Below are 14285 nucleotides of genomic sequence, written 5' to 3' on the forward strand. Positions count from 1 at the left end.
AAGCCAAAGCACAGATGGAACTGCACTTTATGAGGGATGTAAAAAACAAGAAGGAATCTGTAGGTACATTAGTCAGAAGAGACAGGCCAAGGAGAGCATACCCCCTATGGTAACTGAGAAGGGAGAACTGGCTACGACAGACATGGAGAAGGCTGAGGTACTCATTGAGTTTTTTGCCTCAGTCTTCACTGGCAGCTAGGATTCCCATGTCTCTCACATCCCTGAACCTCACATCCCTGAATTTCTTGGTGGGAACTGTGGGAGCAAAATCCCCCCCACTGTAACAGCAGAGCAAGTCTAAGACCACCTCATGAGACTGAATGTGTACAAGTCTATGGGGCAAGATGACATGCATCCCACGGTCCTAAGGGAGCTGGCTGATGTGGTTGCTGAGCCACTCTCCATCATATGTGACAAGTTGTGGCTGGCAGGTGAAATCCCTGTTGACTAGAAAAAGGGAAACATCACTGCCATTTTTAAGAAAGGGAGGAAAGTCCAGCTCCTCAATTCCCTAAGCACCCCTTAATATTCTCAAGGCTAGGGCACTGAGGCAATTCCTACTCAGCTTTCCAGCTCACTGGGAGGAGACACCTACCCTAGACATCGTGCATCAGCACACGCCATCTGTGTATAGGCTTGACATCCAGTTGAGCTTTTCCAGGTGTCTGCTCCTGCTCTTCTAAAATGGTATTTCTTCCTGACGTTCTGTTAGACTGCACTGTATGATCTGCACAGTGGGGAAGTTGTATTGGGTTTATGTGGCAAGGTTTTGGAAGCAGAGGGCTGCACGGGTGGTCTCTGTGAGCAGAGCCCCATGTCAGATCTGAACCAACTCCAGATAGCTCCAAAAGGGACCCAGTGCTGGCCAGAGCTGAGCCCTGAGTGACGCAGAGTGCTCCTGTGAGAGCAGATATAAGAAGGAGGAAAACTGCTGTGCAACAGCATCTGGGAGAGGAGTGAGACATGAGAGGGAAGCAGCCCTACAGCCACCAAGCTCAGTGCAGGAGGAGGGCAGGAGATGCCCCAGGCACAGAGCAGCAGCTCCCTGCAGTCCAGGAGAAGCCCGTGGTGGAGCAGGCCTTCCTCCTGCAGCCTATGAGGACAACGCGGACTAGATCTCCACATGCAACCGTGGAGGAACCCACTGTACAGCAGTGGATGCGCGCTGAAGGCAGTACAACCCATGGAGCCCCACAGGAGCAAGGCCTGGGCCAAAGCTGCAGCCCATGGGGACCTGCTCTGAAGTAGTCTGCTTTGGAAGGCCCATACCCTGTGGTATGGACCCATATTAGGGCAGTTCTCAAAGAACCACAGCTTGCACAAGGACCAAGCAGGATCAGTTCAGGAAGGACTGCATCCCACTGGAAGAGACTTCACACCGAAGCAGGGGAAGACTGACAGTGAACAGGTGGCAAAGATAAGCGTTCTGGACTGACCACAACCCCTACTTTCAATCCCTCTGTGCCATTCAGGGGGAAGAGGTAGAGGAAGGTATTTTTACTTTGCTTTTTAACTCTCACTGCTCCAGTTTGTTATTAGTTGGCAATAAGTAAATCTTTCCTGCACTGTTTTTTGCCCATGACAGTGATTGCTGAGTAATCTCCCATTCCTTATCTCAATCCAGAAGCTTTTTCTTCATCATATTTTCTCCCCCTGTCATTCTGAGTACTGGGAGTGATGTGGTGGTGCTTAGCTTCTTACCAGTACTAAATCACTACAGGGACATTACATGGTGCAGAGATCTTTCTTGACTTCAGTGAGACAGGCCTGGAGCCTGAACAATAGGCCCTGAACCAACATTTGACATCTAGATGAACCTCACAACCAAGCATTATATGACATTAGTATCTGATTATTAGTGAAATATGTAGCTTAGATAAAATGTCTCATTAGCAAGATATGTAACTTAGATAAAACGCTAAGAGAATGTATTGGTCTCTCCTCGTTTAGAAGCATGCTATCAAGGCCAAGTACACTAACTCACTTGGTTCCTCCCTTGGCCAGGCTTGGGGTGGAATCCAAAAGGAGAATGAAACCGGATGTTTCCACCCTTGAAGTTAGGTATGCTTGTTTATTTAGCAGTATAAAAGCTGGACTCTCTTATGGCAATGTTGGAGACCTCACATATGGATGGACATATCGTGTAAGACCTCCCACTTGTCAGGAAAGGCTCTCCAAATCCCCGCTGTAGCTAGGGCTCCCCAGCAATTGCAGATCTGGATGATGGTAAAGTCTTAGGGCCATTGGTGATGTCTCTCTCTTAATCATTATGATGTTCGCTGTATAGCAGTGACTAAATGCATTGCCTTATTTCTAGTCTATTGCTTATTTTCTGTATTATCGTGAAATAAACAGTAAAAACAAGATTACTCTTTTCAACTTGGTGTATGTGCTTTTGCTATTGACCCCATCTATCAGTAAAACCAGGCTCAAAACCAAAAAAAGTAATAAAGCAACGGTTTTAGTGGTGCAGACTAATCATAGTAATAAAAAAGAAGAATATAAATAGCAAGTAAATCTTATTGAGCACCTCCTCACAGTCAGGATTTGTACAGCTTGTTGTAGATAAATCCATTTAGCATCCACTAATAATGCAGGAAAGTGAGGTGCCCAGTCTCTCTAAGGAGAGTAAGATTCACTTGTTACTGATATTCCCTTTTTTTCTCTGTCTTATCAAAATAGCAATTTAATTACACTATTTTTTGCTGGGTCTTTCTCACTGAGATCCGGAAGGAGCCATGAGTCATTTCTTCCCCCCAACTGACTTGCAGAACATCCCCTTGTTTTGCAAGGGTTGAGAGAAGTCATTTCCCTCTCAAGCAACGCAGAGCAAAGAAATAGAAACAAAGAGCCTCAGGAGCATATCAGGTTATCATGGGTGTCCACTCCTGGGACAGCTGACTGGAACATTCTGGTTCCAGTTTGATCATCCCAGCCCTGCACTGTGGCTTCAGAAACACACTTTCTGTGGGGCAGAAAGTGGCCTGTGATACTCAAAAGAACAAGCTCAGTGTCTCCTGCCAGCATCTTCATCCGAAGAAACCCTGCTTCAGTTGAAAGAGACAAGAGAAGCATGATGCTGCCTGTGACCCATGTGCTAGCCTTCAGTGAGTGCCAGTGGTTGTATGGACTACCAGTCACAATGTTCTCAGAGACTCTGCAGAGGATTAGACAACCATTTATCTTGCAGGTGCTTGGCTGCTTGCGCAGAGTGAGGCCACAACAAGTGAGTATTATGAGCTGGTGGTGGATGGGGAATTTGGACACATCTCTGAGCCCTCATCCATCTCCCAGGGCTCTTCCCTAGCCCCACAGAACAAAACTCATCCCTGTATAGAGATGGGGCATGGAGCTGGCTTCAGGCTCATCACATGGCAGCGGGAAACTGGGGACTTACCTGTCTGTCTGGCAGCATCTCTGTTCCTGCAGGTGCCCCCACAGTCTCCATCTTCCTGCAGCCACCTGGGGTGATCCCGCTGGGAGGCTCTACCACCATCTGCTGCAGGTGTCTGTGCCGTGTTGGGAACATCGTGCTGTACAAGGATGGGCACCAACTCCATACCCTGGAGCTGCATGGCAGCACGGCTGAGTTCTCCATCTCTAACGCCACCCAAATGGACAGAGGTCTGTACAGCTGCCATTATATGGATGGAGGCAATGGGACTGTGCTGACTCATAGTGACACCATGGAGGTCAGAGTGGAAGGTGAGGGATGTGCTGTGCTTCAAGTGGTTTCAGACATCACACGGGCAGACTGGGGCACAAACAGCCACTTCCCCTTTCACATGATGGGCAAGATTTTTCCCCTCTTTCCTAGCTTGGAGTGGTGGGGATGATCATCACCTCTGCCTGAGCCAGATGGTGGAGCTATGGAAACCCAGTGGCTCCTGGAACTGTGTCAAAGTCCTGCAAAACTTATCATGCCGTCTCCTCTCCCCACAGAGTTCCATCTTCCCAAGCCTGTTCTCTCTGTCCTGCCTGGTCATGAAGTGGCTGCAGGAGCTGACGTGATGCTCCACTGCACCATCAAACACTCCAAAGTTGTCTGTTTCCTATACCTGGAGGGCCAAGCCACTGCCTTCAAAATTTCAGTGGAACACACGGATTTCTACCTCTCCCGGGTGGATCACAGCAAGGGGGGCCGCTACAGTTGTCAGTGCTACACCAAGGGAACTCCAATCAACTGGTCTGGAGTCAGCAATATGCTGGAGCTGGTGGTGAAAGGTGAGAGAAGCCCCCTTCAGCCACATCCTGGGGAACTATAAACAAGGAGGTAGAGGAACAAAGCAGTTGTAACAGGGGCATAAGGAGAAGATTACAGCTTCCTTCAGATGTGTTTGAGTCTCATCAGCTCCTCTGAGTCGCTACAGATGACCTATAGACATAGAGTTGCTGGCACACCATTTGCACGGTGGATGTCAGGGAAAGGATTCAGTGCTGAAGTAGAGGGGCTGTCTGGTCTCATCCAATTCTGAGAGTTGCTACCTGTGCCTGTGCCCAGAGTCGCTGCTCCCTGGCCCCTCCATCTCTGTGACTCCTCAGGAAGGAGCTGTTCTGGGGACATCAGCCACAGTCCACTGCAAGTGTCAGTGCCATCAGACAGTCATGTTGCTGTACAAGTCTGGGAACATCAGCATCCAGCAGAGAGCCCAGCCAGTCAGAGGCATGGCAACGTTCACCATCACGCAGGTAGCCCAAGAAGATGGGGGTGCCTATGCCTGCCGCTATGGGAACGAATCTGACCCCAGCAGCCTTTCACAGCTTAGCCCCTTTGCAGAGCTGCTGGTGAGAGGTGAGAGCATGAAATATAGCCGTGACCCCATGCTGGGTCTGGGGACCTGCAGGCACACCAAGGGCTGTCCTTGGTCCCAGAGTTGCTGGAAACACTTGGACTTTGGGCTGGGGGCTTCCCCTGATAGCATGGAGAGGATGTTCTGTCCAGCAGCAGCTTGGGGTGGGCAGAGGATGACAAAGTGGTTGCAGATGTCCTGTCCCTTTCCAAGTGCCTCACTTGTCCCCTCTTGACAGATCACAAACTGGTCAGGCCCAGCCTGTCCCTGAAGCCTCTAGGCCGTGTCCAGCTGGGGACCAATGTAACACTGTGGTGCACCAGTGAAGTCCAGAGAGCCCAGTTTTACTTCTGGAAGAACTGGGAGATGGTAGGGGTCATAGAGCAAGAAAGCAACGTGGCCACCTTTGTACTGCCCCACGTGATGGGACACCATGGAGGGAGCTACGCCTGCAGCTACCGTCCCTGGTCACAGCAGTACATCTCATCACAGCCCAGCAGCACTGTCTGGCTGACAGTTGTAGGTGAGGTCCAGCTCTATGTTCCTGTTAATTGCATTATCCTCAGTGCCAGGACACACTGAGTTGGGTGACAGGTCAGAGACTGTGGGTAGGGGCATTTCCCCGGGAGCAGGGACGTGGGAAGTGGGCACAGATAGAAGCCCTTGGGGGTCCTCTTTGTTCCCTGTAAACTTATTCCTCTTTAGCTCAGGAGATCCCCAGTATGCTCCACTGTCCACAAGTCTGCTTGCCCTGGGAGCCCCTAGTGTATCTTCTTTGTCCCCTTGGGTGACCTCCTGCACCCATGGGAGTCCTTTGCTCTGGGAACTCCCCGGACCCTCCAGTTCCTCTTAGAGGTCCCCATTTTTCCCTGGAATTCCAGTGACTGTCCTTTCCCATCCCCTGCAGATTATACCTGGAGCAACATGGTGCGCCTGGCCCTTGGAGTGGGGGTCCTGATCCTGCTGGGGCTGATGGTGGCAGAGGCCATGAACAGCCAAAGGAACACACCAGGACAGCTGCCGCCCCCTGGAATGAGACACAGCTCCCCTCTGGATCACCCAGATGGAAGGTCGTGCTGCCACGGTCACCTAGATTGAAGGGGTCAGTCAGTATGTGCTCAGCACTCAGAGCTCCCTGTAACTAGTGTCCTCCCACCTGGGACCAGTAACAAGATCTTTCCCCTTAAGTTCTTTATGATAAAATAAATAAAACATCCCTTCCTTCTCCTGCTGCCTCCAGTAGTCACCTTTGTGGGATGGGCAACGTTCAGGGTGGACTTTGAGCTCTGTATGGCCTGGGGACCCAATGGCAGGGGATGGGCTCCTGGGACAGGCTCCTGCAGCAGTGCTCTGTGCCTTCATTTCCCTCTGTGCAGAGGAGGGATGACTCCCCCTTCCCCCACGGTAAGCAGTTTGGGTCTGAGCCTGGGAGAGGGAGTGGGGCTGAATAAGCAATTTCCAGCTGTGCTGACTTGCATTGCTCACATTCATTTATTATTTTGAAACACTGACAGAACACATCACACCATGATCTATATATATAAATTTATTTTATGTAGATATAAATTTATATATATAAAACCTTTAAACTTCTGTATAGTCAGGACACAAATTTCAGAATAGCTTCACTGGCTACAGCAAAAATATTTTTGTTATGAAAACACAACGGGGATGTGCAAATATAAAAAAAATATATATAATAAAAAATAAAAAATAAAAACAAGTGCAAAATGAATGAAAGTGCAAAAAGTCTTTGTTATCATACCACGCTCCTTCCACATATTCCCCCTTTTTCTCCCCCGAGAAGGAAGAGATGGGTTGCAGGGATGGAGCTAGGCTGTAGCCCTGTGATTTTCCTCTCCTATGCATCAAGCAGTCCCTCCCCAAGAGGTTAAGGAGTGAGGAACAGAACAGTAGTAGTCAAGTCACATTTATCTCATGGCTCCCTCTTCTCCTCCAACTCATTTCATTGCACTCGAGTCCCCAGATTTGCCTCTGCAGTAGGCAGGTGTCCTAAGCTATAAATCCTCCTAGAGAACTTGTTCTCCCATAGGGCAGACATAGTCACCCTCCTCACTGAGCTTCAGGTTGGCTGCTCTCAAAGAAACAGAGACCTCAGCCTCACCCCATCACAATGCTGCCTGTTTCCACAAGGAAGGAGAAGCATAATCTCAAGAGGCTCCAACTGTGCCCATGTACACAGTCACCAGTGGACCAGTCACCCCAGAAGATGCCAAAGTGGGACAACTCACATGGCTAAAGCAGAAAACAGGAATGATGGGAGCACAGGCTTGGGGGGGGGGGGGGGGGGGGGAGGGGAACTTTACTGAAAAATACATTTGACTTCAAAACTCTTCACTGTCTTAGAAACTTTGGCTGTGGTCATGTGTCTCAGGAAGACCACAGAGAAGAACCTGTGGGTGCAATGCAGCCCATGTCCACTCCAGCTTCTCAGAGACATGGTACTGAATATCCCTGCAAGGAGTTTTATCTGGTGATAAGAAACTTTGGTCCTTCTGCCTTGGTCTTGATGCTCCCTGAAAGGGGGCTCCCATGCAATGCTCTGTGGAGACAGAGGACTTGCCAAATTTAAGGGTCCAGGCAAACCTTTTTCCTGGCTTCCCTCCTGGGACCAGTGATAACTTCTGGTAATGGAAAATGCATTGCTGGAGACAATGGGCCACCTCCATGGCCTGAGACCACTACAATTAAACAGCATCACACCAATAGCATAGGACATTGTTCTGTGATTTTTCCACACTGGTACCCACAAACACCTATCCACACACACACACAGAGCTTTGGGTTTGGTTTCCAATTCTAAAGGAATCAAAAAAGCTTATAAGCTTTAACAGCAAATAGCCTTTAACAATCTGCAGACCCTGTAAGTCTCTCACCTAAACCAGTGCACAAGATTCGTACCCAGAGGGCTGAGAGAAGTCAGCCTAAGAGGCCAGTGGACTGATGCTCAAGACAGCAGACAAGTGTGTGTCAGAGACCATCACTCCACACACCTCACCTTTCCAGTGGCACTGGTTTTCCTGGCAGTTGCTCCCTGGGCAGAGTACCAGCCCAGCAGGGACCTGGGATCAAGCTGTGCCACCAGACCTTACAGGGAAGTCCGAAGAACCCAGGAGAGGCAGTACTCCATGGGCACAGCTTCCTGTTGATGCCAAAGGCTGGCATGGTCTGGAGCACACACCTCTGCCTGTTTTGCTGTTACCCAGGCAGAGTACAGCTTGATTACATCCAACAGCAGAGCAGTTCTCTTCTCCTTTTAGTTTCTGAACTCACCAGCACTTCCGCTCTGCAGAACAGCCCTGTGTTAAACAAGGCTGTCCATCATTCACACTGGTTTCAGATCTGACATTCCTCTCCTAACACCCAGGACCAATACTTAGTCACTTCCCCATGAGGAGGAACAACTTAGCATAAGGTAGTAGATGAGAACAGGATTCTTTCCTAAGCTGTTCCCTTATAAGCTCAATAACCACGTGCTGCACATGGGTAACAAGAGCCAAACAGGAGCCATTCCATCCCAGATCACACCTGAAGATGTCTCAACGTGGTCTGCGTGAAAAGTCTCACAGCTGAAGGTCCTGGGACTGCTCTTCCTCTTTCCCAACACATGGTAGCCCAGGAAAACTCCCTATTAGCTGCAGAGACCAATTTCAGGACCCTGACTGCAAATCAGGGGTAACTCGAGGAATCACTGTGGGACACAGGTGTTCCCTCCCACTCACTCTCTCTTCACAGCTGGCCACACTGCAGTGTTTGAAAAGATGACAGAGCTGTCTAGATCAAACCCAAGCATTGACAAAATAAATAAATACATGGACTAGCTGCAGGAAGAGCAACCAGCAGACCTTTCAAGAGCAGGTCAAATGCAACCTCAAATATTCATTAACAAAGAGTCAAAATGCTACATTTCCATGGGAAGCCTAGAACAGATGGACTCAGGTATGACAGTGGCTCCCAAGGCAGTTCTGCTCAAAGACACACTGCTGGTGCACTTGATAAGCCACCTCACCTCTGTCTTTGGACTCTGGGAAAGAGGGAAAAAAATATTTTGCTACTGGTATGTCATTCTTGGGAATGGGAAAGAAAGTGAGTGTGGGACTTGGGTCACACCACTGCAGACTATGGAGAGCCCTCAGGGTCTGTGGCTGCCCTGCAGCACAGCACTGTCACTCTGCTGCTCCAACAACACCTGCAGCAGCTGTGCACTTAAGGATGACAGACTACAGTGAGTGTCATGTGGGTGATGCAGGGCCTCATTCCCAGGAGCAGGGGATACATGGAATATCTGAAGAGAGGATCTTCTTCCAGAATGCTCCTCTGTAACGGGGAGAGTGCTATATGAGCATTTCCAAAGTACATGCATCCTTGCTGGAAAAGTCATATGTCACTAAAAATGTAGGAGGAAGAAAAAAAAATAATAAAAAACAACAGCTGTTGACTTCCTTTTGGTTTTGCTGGGAAGAAATCCAGGGACAGCAAGGGATCGTGCTCTTCATACAGGAATGCCCAGGGATCACACAAGGGCAAAACGGGGGGGGAAGGCAGCCTGGCAGGACTGAGTAAACCAGGTCAAGAATGCCTTTGGAACCAAGCCCTCATTCTGCCTGTGGATGCTTTTTGCCCTTTGCAGCTGCCTCAGCTCTAGAAAGGGCTTTGCTCCTAATACAAGGACCAAAGCAGGCTTGACTCTCCCTTGCAAAGGATTTTTTTAACTGCTGAAAGGGGAACAATTTAACCAAGCACTCTTTCTCCCAGACAAGTGCAAAGACAGCTTGCACAAGAGGAAATGGCGCTTGTTCTACACTCACCCAGCCCTCCCCCCACCAGGGCTCTCTGTAAAGAACTAAACACAGACAGTCATGGGCCAAGCTGCAGCCAGGACACACTGCTTGCCAGAGGGGGCAAGAGATGGGGCCACTGGTTCCCAGCATAGTGAAGGGGCAAAACAAAGTTATCATCTAGCCTTGAGTCACAAGAATTGAAAGAGAAAAAGGCAAAGTGAGCAGAAGCTCCTTTAGAGCATCCAATCCCCCGGAGAGGAACACACTGAGGGAAAAAAAAAAAAAAATCTCTCCCAGTTGTTGAGCAAAGACCAGCCTGCAAGCATGTATGCAGTCAGTCAGTTCTTTCCCTTATCTTGGCAGCTTAGGCTGCAGTGTCAGCCTCCAGCTGTTACAACCTCCGCACCGCTCCCCCATCCATGATCACACCCTGAACGGGTGCAGTCACAGCCGGGTATCAAGGCAGCTTTTGCAGTCCTACAGCCACCCCATCTCTGCAGCTTGTGGTCAGCCTGTGCCCAGCACTGGAGCAGAGAGGTGGCATGGAGAAAGAGTGAGGGAGAGGACAGGAGACGGACTGCAGGATACGCTGCAGGAAACGACAAGCTGTGGGCACTTGGGGGTGGGGTCTCTGTCCTGGCCAGACAGTTTGGCAGCACCAGTGCTGAAGGAAGGTCCCAATGGGGCCAAGAAAAGTCACTTTAAGGTGTCATCAGCATTCTTGAACATGAGGATGGCATTGTAGATCTTGAGTGCTGGGCCCAGCTTAACACTCATAATCTTCACGATGTCAGCCTGAGTCAGCAAGAGGAATGCTTCGCCATCAATCATCTGCAGAGGAGAGAAGAGACTTAAGGCATACATCAACAACCCAGGCTGCAACGTCCTACACAGTGCAGGCACTCTGGAGACGTGCACAACCACACTCACCTCTGGCAGCCTGCCACAGCCTTCTCCCTGCTCATACGGAGCAAGGCAAGAGACACCCACAGTGCTCCTATGCTGCCCCAGATAACCCGGATCAGGGAACTCATGCACCAGGGTCAGTACAGGGATGGGGACAAGCCTGTCCAGGGGCCAGTCCAGGAGCTCACACCGCAGTTGGCCTGGACTTCTGTGCCAGAGCACAGTGGGCACTTGACAACCAGCAGGCAAGTCCCTCTGGGCAAACACCAGGCTGATTCCTGCTAGGCCCCAGCACGCACGGAGGCTTCTCCCTCTTTGCCTTTGTTTGCCGGAGCACCCTTAGAGCACAGGGGCCATTTAGTATCAGGTGAGTGTGCCCAGGATCAGTCTGCCTGGGGTGAAATGCACATGCCGGAAATCAGTTTCTATGCATGTCCATCCACAGTGGGGTCAAAAAATGCTGAACCTTCCTGATAGACAGTAGTGTCACAGAACTGACATGTTGGTAAGAGGATACAGGAGGGGAAGGATGGATGGATGAGGATTAAGCAGTTTCCCTCAGGAGACAATGATGCTACCAAAGCTGCGGCACCATCCTCCTGCTCCCCAGTCTCAGCCTCCTCAGAGGGACCCTTCTTCACTTAGGTCAGGCAAAGAGGGCAGCACAGCTTGATATGGACAGAATTCAGAATCTCCCTCTTGCCACTATCTGCACAGGCAGACAGCTGCACACTGGAATGGCATGCAACTGCTGCCCTCAGGGTGGGAATCACTGCCAGGTGGTGGATGTACTCTAGGCATTCAGCAGCAAAGCCACTGAATGAAGGCCAATGGCCAATTCCTCCCTCCTCTGTTGGCGAACAGCTGTCTTTCGTTGCCTGCATTCATCCTCCAGCCCTTCTCACCTCATCTTTGAAGAGTTTGGCTTGGTCCTCGCAACCCGTCAGAGTTTGAACAAAGCTAAAGACCTTGGAATAAATAGAAAGAAATGTCAAGATGGGAGTAATATTTCTGGCTGGAGACACCCCACGAGATCACATCCTCATTTCCACAGAAGCTTTATGGCTCCTCTAAGTTAACATGTGCCTGTTAGGGCAAAGTGCTGCAGTTGCAGCATTCCGCTATGCCACTCCTGGACCAGGGTGTAAGAAGCTGGAACAATTTTTGGCTCAAAGCTTGTTCACCGGCACCCATCTGAAATATAACCTGCTCAACAAGCAGCATGGGTGCTGGCTCTCTCCAGCCCCAGAGTAGCAAATGCTACAGTAGCTTCATCTCCAATAAGCCATCTCCAGCCCAACAAGATGATTCCCACTGAGGGACTGGGACAGAAGTGGTGCACACAAGAGGAATGGGGACATCAGGCAGAGCTGGATGCTGGGGCTGCCAGTCCAGTGTCAGAGGTCCAGCTACCCAACCTTCAAGAGAGGCCACTACTGATACCAAAGAAAGTGAATGAAAGTGACGAGTATGAATCAGAGGTAAATATTTCATCACAGGAGAAAGAGGGCAGTGATTCCCTATCTGCAGAGTCTATGGGAGTTTTTTTGTTTGTTTGTTTTTTGGTTTTTTTTTTGTTTGTTTTATTTAGAAAAGAGAAAACTGATTTGGAAAACTGTAGTATGCTAAATGAAGAGACTGTTGTCCTTCACCTGCCTGCCCTGCTAGCATCACATTCAAGCCAAGGAAGAATCTGGTAGTTCTACGTATTCTTCCCAAGCCGCTGCCACCAGGCCATGTGACTGACAGCTGTCCACACCGTGCCCCCAAGGTGCATCCAGCAGGACACCTCATCAGGAAAAGGCCACTGTTCTGTGCCTGGGACGTGTACCAAGCTGGAGTTTCCCAGTCACGCCAGTGGGTTAGGAACCAGCATACACACTCCAAAACTGTCTTACCTCATCAATTGTCCACTTGGCTACTGTGGTTGCTGTGATGCCAGCCACTCCTGGTAGGAGTTTGCAGTGCTGCTCCCAACATAGTGATAGAGAGCGGTCAGGATGGGCAGACAGGGCAGACATGAAGAGCGACTGGTGCATGTTGTCTGAAGAAATAGCTGCCAATAAAAATGCAAGGTGTGATACAAAGAAGGGGGATGAGAATCCTATCCCACTCTACAAGCCTCGGAGAAGACTCCGTTCAGGAGAGGACCTGGGGCTGGGAGCAGATGGTCTCATGGGGTCATGTTATCAAGAGCTAGTGGCTGTCCTTTGAAATAACAGGATATAATAACGCATCAAAGGCTTCAGTATGGTGGGACTGGGGATGGCAGGAGACCAGGCTGACTTTGCCTTGTTCTCTTCACTCCTTCATACTGAGATAAATTTCAATTCAAATTTCACACCAGAATACCATCCCTTATCATTCAACTCCTTTTAGGTCTTTAACAAAACTTTAAGCCTTAGTCTCTGCTCCAGTGAGCCAGTGATGGCTTCCAAGAAGAGATCTTCATTCACCTCCAGTGATGGGCTAAACACCGAGCCAGCCTATGGTAAAATCAATACTGGCTAGAGAAAATGCCTTACCACCCTACAGCCACTTACATCCTGTGTCAATCATCAGAACTAAATGCCAAACAAAATGTTCAACAACAGGTTCTGTACTGCAGGAGTAATGTGGCACCTCACACTGAGGATTTGGGATAGGATGAAGGCACAACACTGCTAGCTGAAGAAGACAAAGTACTTGGAAAAATGCACAGCCAGAGAGAGAGGGTCCTGATTCCCTGCCCTAAAGCACTCAAAGATTCACAGATATGAATCAAGAGAATTGATGAGAGACTAAGCAGAGCTCAGATAGGAGTCATGGACATCATTTGTCAGATGGTTCGTTTTGACACCATGAAGTCTACACAGCCCTCAGCCTGGTGCTGACCTGTGCAAGGACTGACTGAGCAAGCCAAGGAGAGACATGCTTCTACTAGCCACCCCCTCAGCTCCTGAAGTCTTACCCCTGCTCTGCAATGACACCATGGCAGAGGAACATACTTACTCTGGAAGTCTTCCTGCTGGATCTTCCGGTACTTTGGAGGTCGCCCTCTAAAGACAAAGGAAAACTGATTTCCAACTGTGTTGGAACTGGCCTAAGGGCCCTTCTCCACACTGCACAGAGCAATGCCTTGACAGTAGGAGCAAGGATTACCTCTCAGACCCTGACAAAAAGGGTTGACAGCCAAAGAAACATAATGTGAATAGGAAAAAAAAAACAGGAGAGGTGTCCAAGGTCACTCAATAGAGCTGCAATAACAAACACCAGCTGTCAGAAAGCATGCTCCCCGGCAGGCAAGGAGCCTTTCCAACTCAGCCATCCATCCTACGGTAGCCCAGTGGCCCCACACTGCTGCACGGGGCTTGCCAGGCTTGCCCCTACCTCCCATGGTGCCGAGATTTCTTTCGCTGAGGGAAGCCAATCAGGTTCCTCTTGCGAGTTGAGGCCTCAGTGTCAGACAAGTCTGCCTTAAGTCTGCCCTGGTTCTTCTCTGCCAGCGGGCACCCTGAGAGGCAGTAGTGTGCTGTGAATCTCCCCGTCACATGTCCTGATCCATCACAGCCCGGTGTAGGGCACTTCCTAGAGAATAGAGGGCAGGTGAGAGTTGGACAAAGCATGAGGCAAGAGTGGGTGAAGCTGGCTTGGGGCCACCCTCCGACCCCAACTGTTGGAAGCCATAGCCCTGGCCAAGCAAAGTGTAGCAAAGACTTGCTGAACAAATTCCCTGGGGCCATGGTGCCAGCTGCATGGGCTCACAGATAGGGCAAGTCCAGTTCCTCCAGGTACGAACACCTGTCCT

General features: G+C 49.8%; 2 protein-coding genes across 5 annotated transcripts in view; one reads left to right on the forward strand and one right to left on the reverse strand.

Moving 5' to 3' along the window:
• On the forward strand, positions 2785–6248 carry LOC110408174 (immunoglobulin superfamily member 1-like). Its single transcript, XM_021416708.1, has 7 exons — positions 2785–3107; positions 3191–3226; positions 3430–3705; positions 3943–4224; positions 4502–4792; positions 5029–5313; positions 5698–6248. Exons 1-7 carry the CDS (start codon positions 3074–3076, stop codon positions 5886–5888), a joined length of 1395 nt encoding a protein of 464 aa, XP_021272383.1. The 5' UTR covers positions 2785–3073; the 3' UTR covers positions 5889–6248.
• Positions 6322–14285, reverse strand: part of L3MBTL1 (L3MBTL1, histone methyl-lysine binding protein) — a 35630-nt gene continuing 27666 nt past the window's right edge. For all 4 annotated transcript variants that reach the window (XM_021416704.1, XM_021416705.1, XM_021416703.1 and 1 more), the window contains 5 exons: positions 13868–14065; positions 13490–13536; positions 12397–12554; positions 11404–11466; positions 6322–10423 (listed from right to left, as the gene is read on the reverse strand). In XM_021416704.1, coding sequence (XP_021272379.1) covers positions 10289–10423; positions 11404–11466; positions 12397–12554; positions 13490–13536; positions 13868–14065 — 601 coding nt within the window. In that variant the 3' untranslated portion in view covers positions 6322–10288. The remainder of the gene's footprint in view (positions 10424–11403; positions 11467–12396; positions 12555–13489; positions 13537–13867; positions 14066–14285) is intronic.

The sequence above is a fragment of the Numida meleagris genome, chromosome 19 (assembly GCF_002078875.1).
Source record: "Numida meleagris isolate 19003 breed g44 Domestic line chromosome 19, NumMel1.0, whole genome shotgun sequence".
NCBI classification, from domain to species: domain Eukaryota; kingdom Metazoa; phylum Chordata; class Aves; order Galliformes; family Numididae; genus Numida; species Numida meleagris.